Source organism: Ornithorhynchus anatinus, chromosome 19 (genome assembly GCF_004115215.2).
Source record: "Ornithorhynchus anatinus isolate Pmale09 chromosome 19, mOrnAna1.pri.v4, whole genome shotgun sequence".
NCBI lineage: Eukaryota > Metazoa > Chordata > Mammalia > Monotremata > Ornithorhynchidae > Ornithorhynchus > Ornithorhynchus anatinus.
This window is the reverse complement of record NC_041746.1, coordinates 10,752,762-10,770,459: the sequence shown is the minus strand read 5'-3', so window position 1 is coordinate 10,770,459 and position 17,698 is coordinate 10,752,762. Positions and strand designations below refer to the sequence as shown.

Genomic DNA, 17,698 nt, shown 5'->3' with positions numbered 1-17,698 from the left:
ATATTAAATTCAAACCAGGGAAAAATAATAGCTATGTAACACCAGATCTGTTGGAAATAGATCGTAATTCAGATATTTTCCTAGACTGTAGCCTCTACACTGTATGCTCTACCTAGACTGTAAACTCATGTGGGCAGGGAATGTGTCTGTTATATTGCTATATTGTTACTCCCCCAAGCACTTAGTACAGTGCTCTGCACAGAGTAAGTGTTCAGTAAATATGATTGATATAGGAAATAGGTAAATTCACTATAGCATTCATTTAATTGTATTTATTGAGCGCTTACTGTGTGCAAAGCCTTGGGTTTGTACCTGGGTACCTGAAAGAACGGATCTGTAACACATTTCCAGGTGTGTCTTTCCTCCTTGGATACACCACTGAATTTCTAGAGCTTATCTTGTTCTCACTACATCCCTCTGAGATAAGAAGGAGGCGGTATCACTATCCCCATTTTACAGGTGGGAAACCTGAGGCCCAAAATTGTTAAAAGACTTGTCTAAAGAAGCAGTCATCTTTAAACTTATGTGCATGCCGAAATAAACTTTTACCACTTTATATTTTTATGAAAAAACACCCCTAACATTCTTGTTAATCTATTACAATTACAGACTACTCTGGCAGAAAATGAAAGCAGTGGCTTGGGGGATTCAGAGGAAAACATTTTAGGCCCCGAAGAAGAGATCCAAAAAGATGGCGATCTGCAGACAAAAATTCCCTGTGATGTTAAGCAAGAAGGAAGTCCTAAAAATGAGGCAGGAACCGTACTCCCTGGAATAGGCTCTGGAGAACAGACATCAGAAATCAAAGGTGGAACCTCACCAGTCAGGAACAGTGAACCTTCTGAATGTTATTCTGAACTCTCATTTTGTAGTCAGGAGACTTCTTTGGCTCCTATGGATTTCCTGGAGAATCAAGTTAGCATTCAAAACATGCAGGTGAAACATATACCCAATGAAAATCTGAATCTGCTTCAAGATGCGGAAGAAAGTGATAAAAAAGAAGACAAGTTGCTGAGTGAAATCAAAGAGTTAGATCCCAAAATGGATTTACAGAAGCAAGAATTAACTGCAAAGAGTGGATCCCACAGAGAACTGGCAAAATTAGTTCTGCTACTTGAAAGAGAGAAATCTGGCTTGAATGAGAAAGTGGAATCTCTTTCTTGTGAGAATCAGCAGTTATCACATAAAGTGGCGGTTCTGGAGAAACTAAATTCAGAATTAGAGATTTGCGAAGTCAGAGTTGCAGATGTTACGGCTATTAATGATGACATAGCAGTGGCGGAAAGAGTCTGGAAAGAGAAATGTCTTGAAATAGAAAAGGAACTAAAGAGGGTGAAATCAGAGAAGGCTAATGTGGAGAATCATGCCCTGACGATGGAATCTGACTTTGAGGAGCTTCAAACACAAAGGCGGAATTTAGAAAATGATAACGAAAATAAGCGGGAAACAATCACCAGTCTTCAAGAACAACTTTCAGTGATTACATCAGAGCGGAACCAGCTTACTGAAGAACTGAACGCTTTGTCAGAAGAAAAAGCAATAGTAGGTCAAGACTGTGAAAAACTGAAGGAAAAGATCAAAGACTTTGAGACCAGTGAGGAGGAGTCCATACGACATATTCAAAGGGTGGAGTCTGAGGTGAAGGAAAAAACAGTATTAGTTCAAGCTTTGTCATCTGATATTAACCACTTATCAAGAGATAAAGATTGTCTACAGTCACAGCTGCAGAATTTGGACAAGACCATGCAGGCATTCATTCTGGAAAAAGAAGAGTTGCAAAAGCAAACCAAGCAATTAAATGAAGAGAAAGAGTTGCTTCTTCAGGAATTGGAAACTGTGCAGACCAAATTGAGCTCGTCAGAAGGTGAAATTGTAAAACTCTCCACATCACTGAAAGGCTCCCAAATTGAGAAGGGTGAAATTGCAGCAAGACTCAATTCGACCCAAGAAGAGGTACATCAGATGCGAAATGGCATTGAGAAATTGAAAATGCACATAGAGGCTGATGAGAAGGAAAAACAGCACATCACTGGAAAGCTGAAAGAAAGTGAGCGGAAAGCAGACTCTCTTCAAGACAAAATTGAGGCCCTTGAAAGACAATTGCAGATGGCAGAAGAAAATCAGGAAGCTATGATTCTTGATGCAGAGACTGCCAAAATGGAAGCGGAAACACTAAAAACAAAGATAGAAGAGTTAACCGGGAGATTGCAAGGTTTAGAATTAGAATTTGGTGCCTTGAGATTAGAAAAAGAAAATGTGATTGAAGAAAAAGAAACCATAGCAAAAGACCTCCAAGAAAAGCAAGACAGAATGTCTGAATTAGAATCATGCAACTCTTCATTTGAAAAACTATTGGAAAACAAAGAACAAGAAATTGTACGGATGGAAGAGGAGTCTAAAAATGCAATTGAGTTGCTACAAGTGCAATTGAAAGATCTAAAGGACAAAATAGAAACTTTGCTTAGTGAGCACAAAGCGTATAAAGTGACAGAACATGATCTGATTAGTCAAGTGGATGACCTTGAACGTGACAAAGTTCAGTTGCTACAGCAACTTGAAGAAACTCAGAGTAATAATGCTTCCTTGGACTTGTCACTAAAAGATCTCATTCAGGAACTGGAAGGCCATAAGCAAAAGCTTGGTGAGAAGATGGCAGAAAACGAAGTGCTGCTTATACAAGTTAAAGATGCAGAACAGCTCTCCTTGAAACTGTCCCAGATAGAAAACGAACGGGACCTCTGGGAGAAGGAAAGAGTGGATCTCCAGAATCGAACAATGGAATTAGAACACAAAAACCAAGTGCTCTCCAAGAATGAAACGCTGCGTGATACCTTAGAAGCTCTTCAGAGTTCTTACAAAAATCTTGAGAATGTCCTTGAATTAACAAAGGCCGAAAAATTGGCCCTTCTTGAAAAGGTAAGTGGCCTAAACCGTTTATAGTAGGTTTTTTTTCCCTTTAGCTTGGAAAAAGTCACCATGTGGGTGGCCATATTGCAGACTGGTCTATTTAATTTTCACTATTTCCAATATTAATGCAGGTGGAACCTTTGGGATGATATTGGCTTTCGCTAATGGGCAACGTTTCCAAGTTTCACAGCTTTAACCTTTCAAAAATGTATGGTGAAAGGTGGAGGCTTACCAATTGTTTAGAGCAAGTCACCAGAACTGACAGAAAATTCTTCAATGAGGAAATCACAGCAAAATCCCAAATATAAGGAACAGTGATGGTATAATAATCCGAAAAGGGCTTCAGAAGACCATCTAGTGCAATACCCTGCCTCCATGTAAAGTGATGAGATATTCCTGGAGATGCATCATTCAAGTAATAGCTTGGTTTGGGCCAGAGAGGCCATGGTTTCTGTCGCCTTCTAGTCTTGCCTAGTGGGAAGAGCACCAGCCTGGGAGTCAGAGGATCAGGGTTCTAATCCTGGCTCCACCATTTACCTGCTCTGTGAGCTTGGGCAAATGACTTCACTTCTCTGTGCCTCAATATCCTCATTTGGTAAAATGGTGATTCAGTACCCATTCTCCCTCTCCCTTAAACTGGGAGCCCCATGTGGGACAGGGACTGTGTCGAACCTGTTTACTTTGTACCTACCCCAGTGTTAGTACAGTGTTTGGCAGATAGTAAGTGCTCAACAAATAGTACGGTAATATTACTAATACGTGAGATGATGATTCAGTTCTACTGTTAAAGGACCCACAAGTAATATTTTAAAATGCATTGTAAAATTAAATTTCAGGTAAATGCAATGACTGAAAATAATACCATTCTCCAGAGGAAGATGAGTGACACAATACAAAATATGACGGTGCTACAAGAAGAGTTTACTGGAGAGAAAAATGGGCTGATTGAAAAAGTAATGGTCATGGAGAAACAAGCAGAAATGAACAAAGTAAGTGGCTTTTTGAGTGGCTGTTCTAATATCTTTGGTGTTCAGAAAGGTGTTTTTTTTCCCTCATTTCAATAAGTCCCCAGACCGCTAGGTGTTAACATATCAGCAGCCTTTAAAATGTCCCCCACCCCCACCCCCATAAATCTGTTAATGAGAATAACACCATATCTTGAAAATCAGTCAAACTTCATCCATGGTTCACTAGAGAGCCCTGTTTTTCATAATCTGGTGTATTATGATAAGCATTTCAAATAAACTGCAGTTTTACAGAGAAAAGATAACACCTTGGATGTATAGCTCATTTTGGCTTTGTTGTTACGTATGCAAAGGATTTCCTATAAATTAATCATTATAGTTGAAATGAGTCAGCTGGATAATTATTCTGTGCTAATGGAGGGGAGACATGGGAGGGGAACAAGAAGTCAAAAAAACCCAACTTTGACCGTAGCTTGGGCACAGTCTAAGGGCTGGTCTTGAGTGAGTGGAATTTGTCTATGGCCATTGCTCTGGTTGCTGGATCTTTACTGTGGGATGTCAGGCTCACAGGTAGCAAGAGCTCTAAAGAAATTACTATTGTGAATAATTCTACTACTACTATTGAAAATAATGACAGTGATGATATTTAGAACTTGCTGTGTCCCAAAAACCACGCTAAGGGCTAGGATAGATAGAACAATCTGATCAGACACAATTCCTTTCCTACAGGGGGCTCAAGTGTCCCATCGAGTAGGATGAAGGTTGCCTATCTTTTTCTCAAAAATCTGAGAGACAGGCATCTAAGTTACTTCCACAGCTACTATAAGGATATTAAACTGATCCTGTTATTATAGATAAGGTCACTTTAGGCAGAAGTGATTTTTGAAAACTCTATGTCGCCTGTGTTTATCAGCAGGTCTCCTGGTTTCAAATGTAGTGTTATCTTGATTGTAGATCTGGTGTCGCTACCACGAGACATAAACCCTTTCAAATATTCTTCACTTTTTCAAGCTGAAAACTTACCAATGCAAAAAATGTATTAGAAATTTTAATTTCAAATTTGGTTTGTAGGTTCAAATAGACAAAATCACTCTAGAAAACAGCAACCTGAAGAAGAGTTTAGATTGTGTCCAAAAAGAACTGAAGGAAAAAGAAGTAAAAATGGCAGAAGAAATCACCGAATATCAGAGCAGGCTAAATGAAGCGGACAAGAAGCACCAGGCTATTCTCATGGATGCCAATGAACAGGTAAATCAGATATCATGGAGGGCCCCATGTGGGTTTTTGTTCTTAAACTCTAATCCTCACTGTTAGTCACATGCTGCCTATTGAAATACTTGGGAGAATCCACACTCTCCACTTTGCAGCTTGTGTTCATTCCCCGAAACCCAACATGCTTCATTTTGTTGAAATAAATTACAAAAAATCTTGTGGCAGAGAAGTGATGAAGTTGAAAAGATTTGCTTTGGGGGAGTCACATTCTACTTAATCTGCCACTGGAGAGTCATTTTCTCTTAGAATAAAATGTTAATAAACCTAAGTACCCGTAGTCACAAGAAGCTCGGTGTGCATTACCAATTTTCTTTTCACAACTGCTATTTGGAGAAGGTGGAACACAGGCTAGAATTATGCCCATGAGGATTGAAAACCCACCTAGTTTACTAACTCTCAGACCCTTTTGGAAAGCAAGGCCTTCTGATGGGGATGTGCAATGGGGCTTTTTAAGTGAGATGGGATGGAGGGAGTTTGAAATTTCTGTAGCTCTTGTCCCCTTGAACATAGTTCTCTTGCACTTCCATCCGTAACTCTACGGTGACAATGGGAACTGGCAGAAGAAAACTTGCACCTGTGTTCTTTCCTGAAGACCCTTAAGACAGGTACAAGGAAAAGATCCAAAGCCCAAATTCATTTTAAAATACCTTGGGCAAATAATTTATTACAGTGTAAATTTGCTGTTAACATAGCAGGAATCGTTAATTTTCTTTTTCTTGGTCAAGTGCTATCCCACAGGAAAATGTCAGGCTGGTGCAGGGAAGTGAACTTTAGAGAGTGAGGTGACTGGATTCTTATCCTCATCTGGGCAGTCTTTTTTTTTTTAATAAATTTGAACACATTGTTTAGTTTGTCTGTTTCTCCATTTGTAAAATGGGGAGAAAGAATACTTACATGCATATTATGAGGGTAAAATATGAGAATTGCTGCAAAAACATGTGAATGCTTCGGAAGAAAGTGTTCTAGCAATCCGAGGCATTGTAATACCATTGCTTTTTTCTCCTCCCATCATCTAGCATAAAATAGAAATCCAAGCCTATCAAGATAAACTAAATTCCACAGACCAGTGTCTTAACTTGCAGAGATTGGAAATGAATATCTTAAGAACCAGTAAAGAGGAACTTACCCATTCTCTGAAAACTACTAATCAGGTTTTAGAAGAACTCCAGAAAACTAAGGTATGTTCTTTGTCTTGTAGCCCCAAACTTGTTTTGTTCTGAAGAGTAAAGTTTTCTTGTGGTTTAGAAATTAACACACTGACAGGGAAATTGTCATGAGCATGCATATTGTTGAGAAAGAATATCTGGTACTCTGTACAGCCCCACAGTATACGAATGACAGAGGGGTATGGACTTCTCAGATCCACGAGAACCATTGTGTTTGGAAGTATGAGTGATTCAGGGAAGCAGATTCTCTTTGCCCAAAGAAAATATAAAGAGATGTTAAAGATGAATTTAAGTTTTACCTTGGCCAGTTAAAGACCATGAACCCCTGAACAGAGTACAATCCAATATAGTTCCATAGCACTCTGGGATTTCTAGTATCACTGTGAATATAGGCTCAGTAGCCTGTTTTCATTGCCGATAGCTGTGGGAAAAGGAGAATGTGTAGGAAAAACTAGTTATTAATTCTTCATTGATGTTTAGCACAGCCGTAGTTATCTACATCCCAGTTATCCTGATCTCTGGCTTAATTGCACTGTCGTGTGTTCAGTACACAATAATTTACAATGCTTGTGCCTGAACTACTTTGGGTTGCTTGGCATGTGTTTGCCGAGATACGATTCAGAGCTACAGTAAATTGCCTGCTGCCAGAAGTGAACTATTAGTCTCTATTACATTGTTTGCTAAATAAACAATTTCTCTAGATTGAAGACCAGTGAAAATGTATCTATCTGGATTTTCCAGACATTCAAGTAGTTGGATTGTGCCAGATCTAGTCAGCCCGAATGTTTAAAGTTGAATTTTCTAGGGGAAATGTTTTAATGAGGTATTCCAGTGCCTTAATGATCTGACGAAGATGCATCATCTAATGATTAGACACTAGGAAAAGTACTTAAGTCGGTTTTTCTTATCCTTTTGTTTTGTAGGTAGACAATCTGAAATATGTAGCTCAATTGAAGAAAGAAAATGATTCCATTCGGGGGAAGTTGCAAATGTTGTTAAAATCCTGTAAACAGCTGGAGAAGGAGAAGGGAGCATTACAAAAAGAAATGACTGAACGGGAAGCGCTGCAGAAGCAGAAACAAAGTAAGCGTTCCCTGAGCAAGAGTGACCTGATTTGTTCTTCCAGGCAGGAGGTGTTCTTAAGTTAGCACATAAGTTGTTTATAGGATGGACTTTCATAAAGTACAAATCCGAAGTCTTGCCTTGGTAGTTGTCCATATTGGGCCCCAATTTCGGGCTTGTGGTAATTCACACCTCGCACATTCTTGTCTCTTAACCTTTGCTCCATTACAAACAATGGGGTTCACTGCCTGAGGTACCCCGAGTTAAGGAAATCTGTCCCCCGTCAACTGGTGCTGCACATCCCCCGACAACCATTTCTTCTGACATTGATAATCGGGTGCCATACTGGTAAACATGTGCCGTCGGAAGAACTCTTCCTAACTTCCTATCAGCATTCTCTCCAAAATGTGGGTGAACTTCTTGGTATGTTTGGTTACCACAGTCTCTCTAGGCTGAATGTTTCTGTATCCATTCTGACAGTTTTATGTATTAGGTCCATTAGAAATAGAGTTGCTTCCTCTGCAAGGAAGGAATGGCTTGATTTTTTTTTCCTTTAATTTTTATTTATTTGGTTTTTTTATTCCCCTTTGTTGACTAGAAAGTACTGAGCACACCACCAAGGAAAGAGAGAGAGAAGTGGGTATCTGTCCCTCTTTCAAGCAAGGTCTTGCTGTTCTAGGCAACACACACATGCCCTTTTGCAACACAGGTCACTAAGGGCAGGGAGAATGCTCTGATCATCTTGAAAACATCATAGTCTGCCTCTCGAGAGCCATCCAGCTGCACAGAATTTTGGCAAAATCACAGTGCTCCCAGGAATGTAAAAAGAGGACTTAATTTGATTCCAAGGCCACCACTTGAGTTTGTTACTCAGGCTCATCACTCCTTCAGGCAGGGCCAAGCCAGGGTTCTCCACATTCTAATATGGCACAGGAGGGTGGGGCCTCTCCCTGGAAATGGGCTAGATGGAAGGGGCCTCTTGGGGTTTGGGGGTCCTTCTTGAGATTATAATAATAATAATGATTATGGTATTTGTTAAGCGCTTACTGTGTGCCAAGCACTGTTCTAAGCGCTGGGGTAGATACAAAATAATCCGGTTGTCCCACGTGGGGCTCACAGTCTTAATCTCCCTTTTACAGATGAGGTAACTGAGGCCCAGAGAAGTGAAGTGATGTGCCCGAGGTCACAAAGCAAGCAAGTGGCAGAGCCGGGATTAGAACCCATGACTTCTGACTCCTAAGCCCGTGCTCTTGACACTAGGCCATGCTACTTCTTTATGGGGCTGGGGCCTGTGTTGGCTTAACAAATACCACAATTATTGTTATTATTATAATTAAATCAGTGGTGCTGAAATCTGTCAGTCCATTTGACTGGTTAGCTGTGCTCATAAAAGGAATGATGAAGGGGGTTAAATAACTGGTTAAGCTACATGACTTGGTTTATCAGAGGTTATCAGTGATCTCTGCCAAACTTTGGGACTTGTGCAGACCACAGGGTGACATGCCAAGCAGTTACAGCTGGTGCGTTTAAAAGCACATGTGCTTGTCCACCTGGACATCCATACTCTTGCTCTCTGGCCAATCATGTTCCCCAGTAGAGGCAGTGCCACTGAGGAGTGGTCCTTCCTGGCATCACAGGTCTCGGACTATCGCCCTGAATCGGCAGAGTTGGTCGAGACTGTGAGCACCCAGCCTGGGTTCTGTCTGTGGCTGGACCCAGGAACCATATCCACCTGTGCTCACTCCCACTCCTTTATTATACCGATGATGGAGAGTTGGCGGTGAAGGGGTTTCTTTCAAAATTGTGACCCAGACAAATGACATTTTCTTAAATAAGAGGTGCTAAGCTTGCAGTGCAATCATCAAAGAGCAAAGTTGCTTTGAAATTAGTTATTGTGATGTGGCATTTTGCCCTGGACAGGTCCTGCTGCCAGTGTTAGACTGGAAGAACTGATGGCTCAGCTTAAAGATCTGAAAGAAGCTTTCGAAGAAAAATCCAAGGAGGCTGATGAAAACTTGGATAAGTACTGCAGCCTGATTGTTAATTATAACAAATTAGAAGAGGCCAACGAGATGTTGAAAACCCAGGTCTTCCTCCTGAATTCCCAGCTGAGCCAGCCGGTGAAACGCACCCTTAGGAGTTCTCCTTCGCAGTGTGCAGGTCATGCCGCCAAGTCTCCGGTTCATCTTGATGGTGAGAAGACGACACCAAAGGGTGGAAATAAACTTTCAGGCAAGAGGTCAAGGCCACACGGAACCAAGGACAGCTTTGGAGGATCGGAGCCTTGTACACCAGAGACTTCTTCTAAAAGACTGAGAAAGGGAATGACTCCCTCTCTGAGGAGCAGTGACCACAGCGACTGTGAGCTGCCGGGACTTCCAGAGATAGTGCAGAAAGGTAAGCAGGGTTTGCAGGGGGTGGAACCCCTACCAAATCTACCCCTTGTTTCAGGAGCCGATCTGAGGCTTTGCTTTTTGGAGGAGTGAGCTTTTAAGGATGGGTAGAGATGAATTATCTGAAGGAAGCAAGAGTCCGAGAATCCCCTTTAGCATCTGACTAATTTCATAGACTGCCTAATTTTTATTCCTTGGTTCTCATGCTGCTCGACTCTTATACTCTGAAGATTCCGGTCCTTAAACGACACTCCTTTCCCCTGTGAGAGAGAGTGACCCAGGGCATGGGCTTGTCCTCTCTATGTAATGTTTTTCTTTCTCTATATCTTCCTGTGTTTTTTTATTGTCATTGCTTGGAACAAGAAGGCATTTTAATTTGTAATTGTAAATTCTTCCGAGGAGGTTCTGTGATTTGTTTGACCGTAAAAAAGCAAAAAATCCAACCTCTCAGGCCCCAGGCAATTGTTTGGAAATTGCATTTCCTTGCCAAAACTTTCACCTGTTGTTTCACAGCTTCAGGCAGAGTTGTGTACCCATTTGGACCCTCAGTAAATGCCACTGACTGGCTGACTGTTTTTTCCAGGTGACTCTTGTTTCATTTGGAGCAAGAGAAAATATTCCTTAGAATTGCTTCAGCTTTAACTGGGCATACAGTGTTGCTGCCTCTCTTTTCCTGGCCCAGCAGATTAACAAAATATTTCCCTACAGGATTTGCCGACATCCCTACAGGAAAAACTAGCCCGTATGTCTTGCGGCGAACGACTCTGCCCACTAGGACCAGCCCTCGCCTAGCAGCTCAGAAGTTATCGCCGTCCACTCAGTGCTCCCAGAAAAGCCCGTTGAAAAATCTTGTTGAGACTTCCAAACCAACAGCTGGGGGCAGCAGATCACAAAAGGTAACGCTTGTGCGTATTTAGTTGGGTCTTTAAGACCACAAGAAAATAAAGTATCCGCCTGGGTGTTTGGTAGCGTGAGTTGCAGCCCACAGCTTATCGGCCTTTAATGTTTGACCTTCTTTTTGGCATTAAATCACATTAAATTACATAAATCAGTGATGTTGAGAGTAGGCAGAGAGGCTGAGGAGAAATAAGAAGTCATTATTTATGATGGTTCTGTTAAATCCTTGACTGTATGGGGCACTGCAATGCCATGTATAAATAGTTTAACCCGACATCGAAGGGCACGGGGGAGTAAGCACTGCGGGTTGCCAGGAGGCTCCTTTTCTTCAGCCATCTGCAGGGACACTGTTTTTATGAGCAGGAATTCACTCTAATTCTAATTTTCACTGGCCTGAACACTGCTTTAGATAATTTCACACAACTATCCCTTCATAGGCATGTGTGCATATTCATTCTCTCTCTCTCTCTTGCTCACACACACACATACTCAGTTTGGGCCGTCTTTGACATCTCCTTCTAGATCCACTTTGATCTACATTTCCTTGAACTGAAAGACATCCTGATGCCGCCCCTGGACAAAATGTGGACCAGTAGCTGCCACCTATAATTCCCAGGCAGAACCTCTACTGGTATTGCTATCTATTAGTTGAGATGTAGCTGAAAAGGCCAGTAAATGAGCTATAAGCCCCCTAAAACACAATGAATTTATGCCCTGGGCCTTTGTGTTTAACAGGCTAATCCTTTTCGTAAACAGTAAACACACAAGCAATTAAACTGGCCAAATGCTTGGTAAAGACACTGGTGTCATGAACAGATTATTACAAAAGCAAGCCTAGTTAAGCTGCAAGACTAATTGCATTCCTTTTGTTGTTGCCAAGTACCCTCAGCTTGATATCTGAAGATGGAGTAATTTTGGACAGTAGTCTGGGGATGTAGACTTAAGAACTCTCTTTCTTGTTTGACGGTTTCAGAGGTCAATGAAGCAGTGACGATTTACTAGATAGAAATGTCCCCTCTCTTGTGCGTTGTCGGACTGAGGGAAGCTCCTGTCTTTGTGGGATTCCAGAAATAAAGGCTTATTGGAAAGCTTTGCACACTAGGGGTCCTGCTAGCCAAACAGTTTTGGGATCCATGGGATGATTTTTGGGAAGCTTTACAACAGATCTGCTTTAAGTGCATTAGCTAAGACACTGGCGATGTGTGGAATTGCTGAAGGAAGATGGGCTATCCGAGAAACTGCGCAAACGTGAAAATTAATGTCCTGTGAGTGGATGGGAAAAGGAAGCCACAATCAGGATTTCGGCTAGTTTTCCTTTAATGTAGCCCAGGAGTCCTGCCTCTTACAAACATGGGGCAAAGTTTACTAAGCAAAGAGGACTGATTTATTTTTCACCATTTAAACACTTTATGCAAGAACTAGTGGTTCAAAGCAGTGGGATTGGGATTAAAGGGCCCTAGGCTTTGTCTAAATCTTCCTTACTGGCTTTACTGAGTGCTGACAAATGAGTCATTTAGTGTGTCTATATGTACTGTTGGCCTGGGCAATTAAAAAAAAGGTCAAACTTATAGTGATAAACGTTTATTGAATGTATAGCATCAAACTACACTCAGGTTATGTGTTAAAAGTGGATGTGGTTTTTATTCAAGGAATCCAGAGGGAAGGCAGAATTGTTTAATAAATACACACACGCACACACACACACTTTGATAGGGCATCAGAAGTTATCCACTCTGGGTTACAGCAACTCTTCGAGACCGCTAGATCATTGCATGGACTGGCTGATTAGAATCATTCTTACACTTGGTTTTAAGGTACTAAACTCCCCTGCCTCATCTGTCCTATCACACTCTTGACATTACTCTTATCCTATGCAGCAAAGTGGCCATTTTTTAGGCTGTGTCTGCTGATCTACCTTCTGATTACTGCCTCCAAAGCCCCCCTCCCTCATATCCTTGTCTAATCCAGAAGGCTCAAACAAGTTCCCCATCCCACTGAAAACACATCTGAAAATCCCACCGAAATCTCTATCTCCTGAAATCCAGCTGCCCTTATTCCATCAGTTTAAATCAAAGTTTTGAAATCCCTAAGAATGTGAGAAAGTGAGGCATAGTGCAGCACATTTGCTATGTTACCTTGCAGATTATAAGCAGTTAAGTAAGCCAAGAGCAGTATGTTTTATGCTCTGAGGCACATGCTTTGTTGTGACTTCTTCATTATCAGTAAAATCCCATGTGTCATTGTAGGAAGTGTGGGGTTTTGGAGGGGTTTTTTTTTTTGGTGTGGTTGCCGTAGTTGGAGAACCAGTAGTGTAGGATCTTAAAGCATATTGCTGAAGAAGTTGATTTTTAGCAAGACGTTGGACTTTCGACGAGAGATCAAACTGGAGGAGAGCTGATACGTAAAAATGGTCTATGTCTCTCTAGCTTTTTTAGATCTTTTAAGGGGTTCATTTCCTCATTTTGTTTTGAGTTTTGGAAAAACATATGTTTAATGAAACTGCCCCTAAAACAGAGCGATCTCTGTTGCAGGTAACAGAGGCTCAGGCGCACACAGCAGGGCTGCTGGCCGCACGCATGGGATCTACCGGCAGGTCTCCCCTCTCTGTGAATAACCTCTCCAAGAAGATTTCTGCAGGCAGCCCCAGAGAAACTCTCAAGGCCAAGAAGGGAAGACCAGCCACAAACCAACAGCTGTCGTCTGAACCAAATCAACAAGATGAGAACTGTAGGGTACAGTAAGAACTTTAGACCAGGTTTGTCAATGCTCTTACAGAAATCTCGTTCAGATACAGGCCATGTCTGCTGTAGCCCGCTAATATTTTCTTTTAATGTATAGAACTGCTCTGTTCGTTTATAAAACCAGTGGTTTATTGTTTCGGTATTTTGTAACATTTGAATCTGGGTGAGTGGCTGGATAGGGTAGAAATACTTGAATGTTGCTCTTGGTCTGTTTTTGTTGTAAATAGTCCAGTGTACTTTTTAATAGGGGGCTGGGGAGTTGTAAAATGATTCAAGTAAAGGGGAAACTAAGCTTAATAATCCTGTCTTCGTATATAGTGTACTGACTTCAATTTTAGCATTAGGATTAAACAGTACTAAAGAAATGTAAGTTTTCATTTTTTGATAGATGAAAACCTCTGTCAGAGAAATTAGTTTTCTTCAGCAATTCAGTAAGCCTCCCCTCCATTTAAGCAAAAGAAAATCGTCTTTCACAATTAGTATGTATAGTTTGCCTTTGGTGGAATGAGGGGTTTAGAAGTATGTATACAGAGCTGAACCATAATAAAGGTTGAAAAAAGCACGTCTGCCTCCATTATCTGTGAAAATGGCCACCTCTTTCCACAAGACTGTGCTCAACACTTGTGAGCTAGGGCTCCTATATTATTAGTGACCAAGACCGATGATCAGTTTTTTCCCCAGAGGTGCGTAAGGATCACTCTGGCACCAATCTAGGATTCCCTCTGCTGGTGAGCCAAAGGGGCCGTTTCCCTGGATGGCAGGCTGCCAGCTGTACCAGAAGCCACAGAAAGAAGAGGGAGATGGCCAGGGTGAAGCTCTCTGCTCTCCAATTTCCCCTCCTTATCATTTGATGCAAAAATCTTGGAGACTTACCTCAGGTAAGATAACCTTGATTGAGCTGGTGGAGATGTAAAGCAACTCTCCCCAGCCCTCTTTGGTATGACCAGTAGGTCTCAGGTAATGGAAGCAGCACGGTAGTGGAAAAAGCACGAACCTGGGAGTCAGAAGGTCATGGGAACGAATCCTGTCCCTGCCACTTGTTTGCTGTGTGACCTTGGGCAATTCACTTCACTGGGCCTCGGTTATCTCATCTGTAAAATGGGGATTGGGACTGTGAGCCCCACATGGGACAGGGATTGTATCCAACTCACTTTGCCTTTATCCACCCCGGCGCTTAATACAGTGCCTGACGCGTAATAGTAAGTGCTTAACAAATACCATTATTATTAATGGAGGAGGGGAGTTCTCACTTCAAGCCCACTAGGCTAGGAACCATGCCTGGAGCTGGCTAAGCTTTCTTGCTCCTCTGCTTCATTGGCCTCAGAAGAGTTTCCCCGCCCTTGGAATTCCCTAAGGGCTTTTCAGAAACACAGAAGGCAAGAGATAAGTCCCTTCAGAGCTGGAGTTGGCAAGATCTGGCTCCCCTCGAGAGCAGATGTGGCTCTCGCACATAGGAGCCCACTGTGAGATTGATGCCATTAACTCTGCATTCACTATGTTGTGGGCAGAAAGATGCTCATGTGCCCCATCCTCTTGGAGCCAGAAAGATACCAAGGTGGGGCTCAAAATAGCAACTTCTCCCTGTTCTGCAGGCAGGGTGCATTCCCACCCTGCCCGGGGACCGGTGGGGGACCCAAAGCCCTCACTGAATAGCAGGACAAGCTGGTGCTGCTCTCACTGGCTCCCCCAAACCCTGCTGTCCCTGCCAGTAGCAGCTTTTACCAGAAGAGGCCAGCCTAGCCTGGTGGGAAGGGGGAGTGCTCACTCGCCATTAGCCTTGTGCACCTTGGTGGAATTAACAGGTGGGCAGCCAGCCAGGGAAAGAGGTCAAAACGTCCCCTTGCACAAACATCGCTGACCCCAGGGAGCTGGACTAAAAGGCTCATCCTCAACATGGGACTGGTCCGGAGAAGCAAAACATAGATGGTGCAGGAGAAGGGTATGAGTAGACTACAGATAGGAGCTAGCACTCACCCTCTCCTTTTTCCAAAAGTTTGTTCTCTTTCCAGATCCCCACTCTCTTATCACCATTTCTCTTGTATTGCGGCCCCTTCACAAACCAAACTGCACAAAGGTTTCATTCTTAGTCTGGCACAGAAAAGTTGCAGATGCCTGTTCTAGAGTTTTACACCTCTTTAGTGATTGGAAGGATTTTGGCTCTGCTACCAGTTCCATTCACAGATTCAGGCTCCCGAGACCCTTGCCCCTTGGTCCTGTAAGCGCTCTGGGGAAGAAGGATGCCATCTAGAGAGAGAACTTTCTGGGTCCTAGTCCCAGCTCTTGCCACTTGTCTGCTGTGTGACCTTAGGCAAGTTACTTGACTTCTCTGTGCCTGTTACCTAAACTGTGAAATGGGAATTGGGACTGTGTTCAACCCGATTTGCTTGTATCCACCCCAGCACTTAGTATAGTGCCTGGCATATAGTAAGTAGGTGCTTAAATAGCATTATTAGTTTAATTTTTTCTAAATTACAAATAGTTATGTACTTTCTCTCTATTGGAGGGGTCAGTTAAGAGCTGACTCTTTGGGGCTTTTCTTTGTCAACTTTACATAGTTCACAAATGTTGAATGAAAAGGCATGATCAATCATGATTTAGAATGAAGAAAGGGTATAATTTCCTATTGGTATTTTTTTAAATTTTGTAAGTAACCCTGCTTCCAAATGAGTGTCCAAAAAAACAAATCCCAACCCATAAACAAGAGCCTTTCCTTGAGCAGCCACCTTGATTCTTTTAAATGATAATTCTGAGAATCTTAGAATTCTGTTGCCTCATTCTTCGCCCTAATAACATCTTGCCTCTAGGACTGCTCCAGGCTAAACCAAGCTGTTTGTGGATTACCTACTCCCTTTGCTTCTCATCTTCTGATCTCTTCTGGCCCTATCAGCATTTTTTTTTCCAGGAGATCCACACCACCACCAAAGTGGGCAGGGAAAATGAAGAAAGGGAGTGGAGATGCAAGCTAAATAAACTCAGTGCTAAATAAAATGCATTCTGGCCATGGCCAATGAGTAAGTGCCTGGGATATAGACAAATATACTCAATAGCATTTTGGGTGAGTTGTCAAGCTATATAAACTAGATTGAAACATTAAAATAAGCACCGAGTCTTAGGGCGCCTCTGTTATAATGTGGTGGTGTTTGTTTTTGGTTTTTTTTTTGAATGGCATTTGTTAAGCACTTGCTATGCGCCAGGTATTGTACTAAGTCCTGGGGTAGATTCGAAACAATCAGGTTGGACACAGTCCATGTCCCACATGGGACAGACAGTCTTAATTCCCATTTTACAAATGAAGTTATAGACATAGAGGAAATGAAATGACTTGCCCAAGGTCACACAGCAGTCAAGGGGCAGAGCAGCACTTAGATCCCTGGTCCTTCTGACTTCCAGGCCTGAGCTCTATCCACTAGGCCACATTGCTTCCCAAGAAGAACTTCATGGTAGGGGAAAATTGCATTACATTAATCATATATTCAATGAGAATTAGTAGGTTAGGGAGTAGATGGTTCAGAAGATCATCCTGACTAATTGAGAAGCAGCATGGCATGGTAAGGTAGAGTTTAGGCCTGGAGGTCAGAAGATCATGGGTTCTAATCCTGGCTCTGCCACTTGTCTGCTGTGTGACTAGGGCAAGTCACTTCACTATGCCTCAGTTCCCTCATCAGGAAAGTGGGATTGAGACTCTGAGTCCCATATGGGACAGGGACTGCGTCTGACCCCATTTGCTTGTATCCCCTCCTGCCCTCCCCACACACTTAGTACAGTGCCTGGCATATAGTAAGTGCTTAATAAGGTTTTTCAATACAGATTCTCACGCTATTGTTCTGTCCCCCATTAGCGGAAGTCTTGGTTGGTCCCCTTGCTGCTCTAATTACACGTACAGAATGGCAAAGGCTGGGTAACATAACAGCGTCTTGGATAAAACCTTCCTTACCCACCACACTGTGCACCTTGGATACAAAGTAATGGCGGAGTCGGGGCAAGTTCTAACGACAGCCCCTGTCAGTCTGATTTCAGCATGCTGCTTGTGCCCCTGAGCGCGGTGTTGAAACTGGGGCGAGTACTGGAATGGGCGTTTTCCCTATCATGGGGTCTTGCAAGAACACGACTGCCACACAGCAGAACTGACTGTAATTAAGCCCTTTGATACTCTCCCCCACCCCACATAGCACTTAGGTCTTTTTTTTTCCCCAAAAAATGGAATTTAAGTGCTTACTATGTGCCAGGCACTGTACTAAGCACTGGGCAAGGTATCAGGTTGTCCCATGTGGGGCTCACAGTCTTAATCTCCATTT

At 42.5% G+C, this 17,698-nt stretch overlaps 1 protein-coding gene across 3 annotated transcripts in view; it reads left to right on the top strand.

The window, feature by feature from the left end:
- CENPF (centromere protein F) overlaps positions 1-13,965 on the top strand; it is a 47,518-nt gene extending 33,553 nt beyond the window's left edge. For all 3 annotated transcript variants that reach the window (XM_029047029.2, XM_039914870.1, XM_029047030.2), the window contains 8 exons: positions 610-2,916; positions 3,744-3,896; positions 4,944-5,120; positions 6,161-6,322; positions 7,234-7,393; positions 9,293-9,769; positions 10,474-10,661; positions 13,194-13,965. In XM_029047029.2, the coding sequence (XP_028902862.1) occupies positions 610-2,916; positions 3,744-3,896; positions 4,944-5,120; positions 6,161-6,322; positions 7,234-7,393; positions 9,293-9,769; positions 10,474-10,661; positions 13,194-13,403 (3,834 nt within the window). In that variant the 3' untranslated portion in view covers positions 13,404-13,965. The remainder of the gene's footprint in view (positions 1-609; positions 2,917-3,743; positions 3,897-4,943; positions 5,121-6,160; positions 6,323-7,233; positions 7,394-9,292; positions 9,770-10,473; positions 10,662-13,193) is intronic.
- The last annotated feature ends 3,733 nt before the right edge of the window (positions 13,966-17,698 follow it).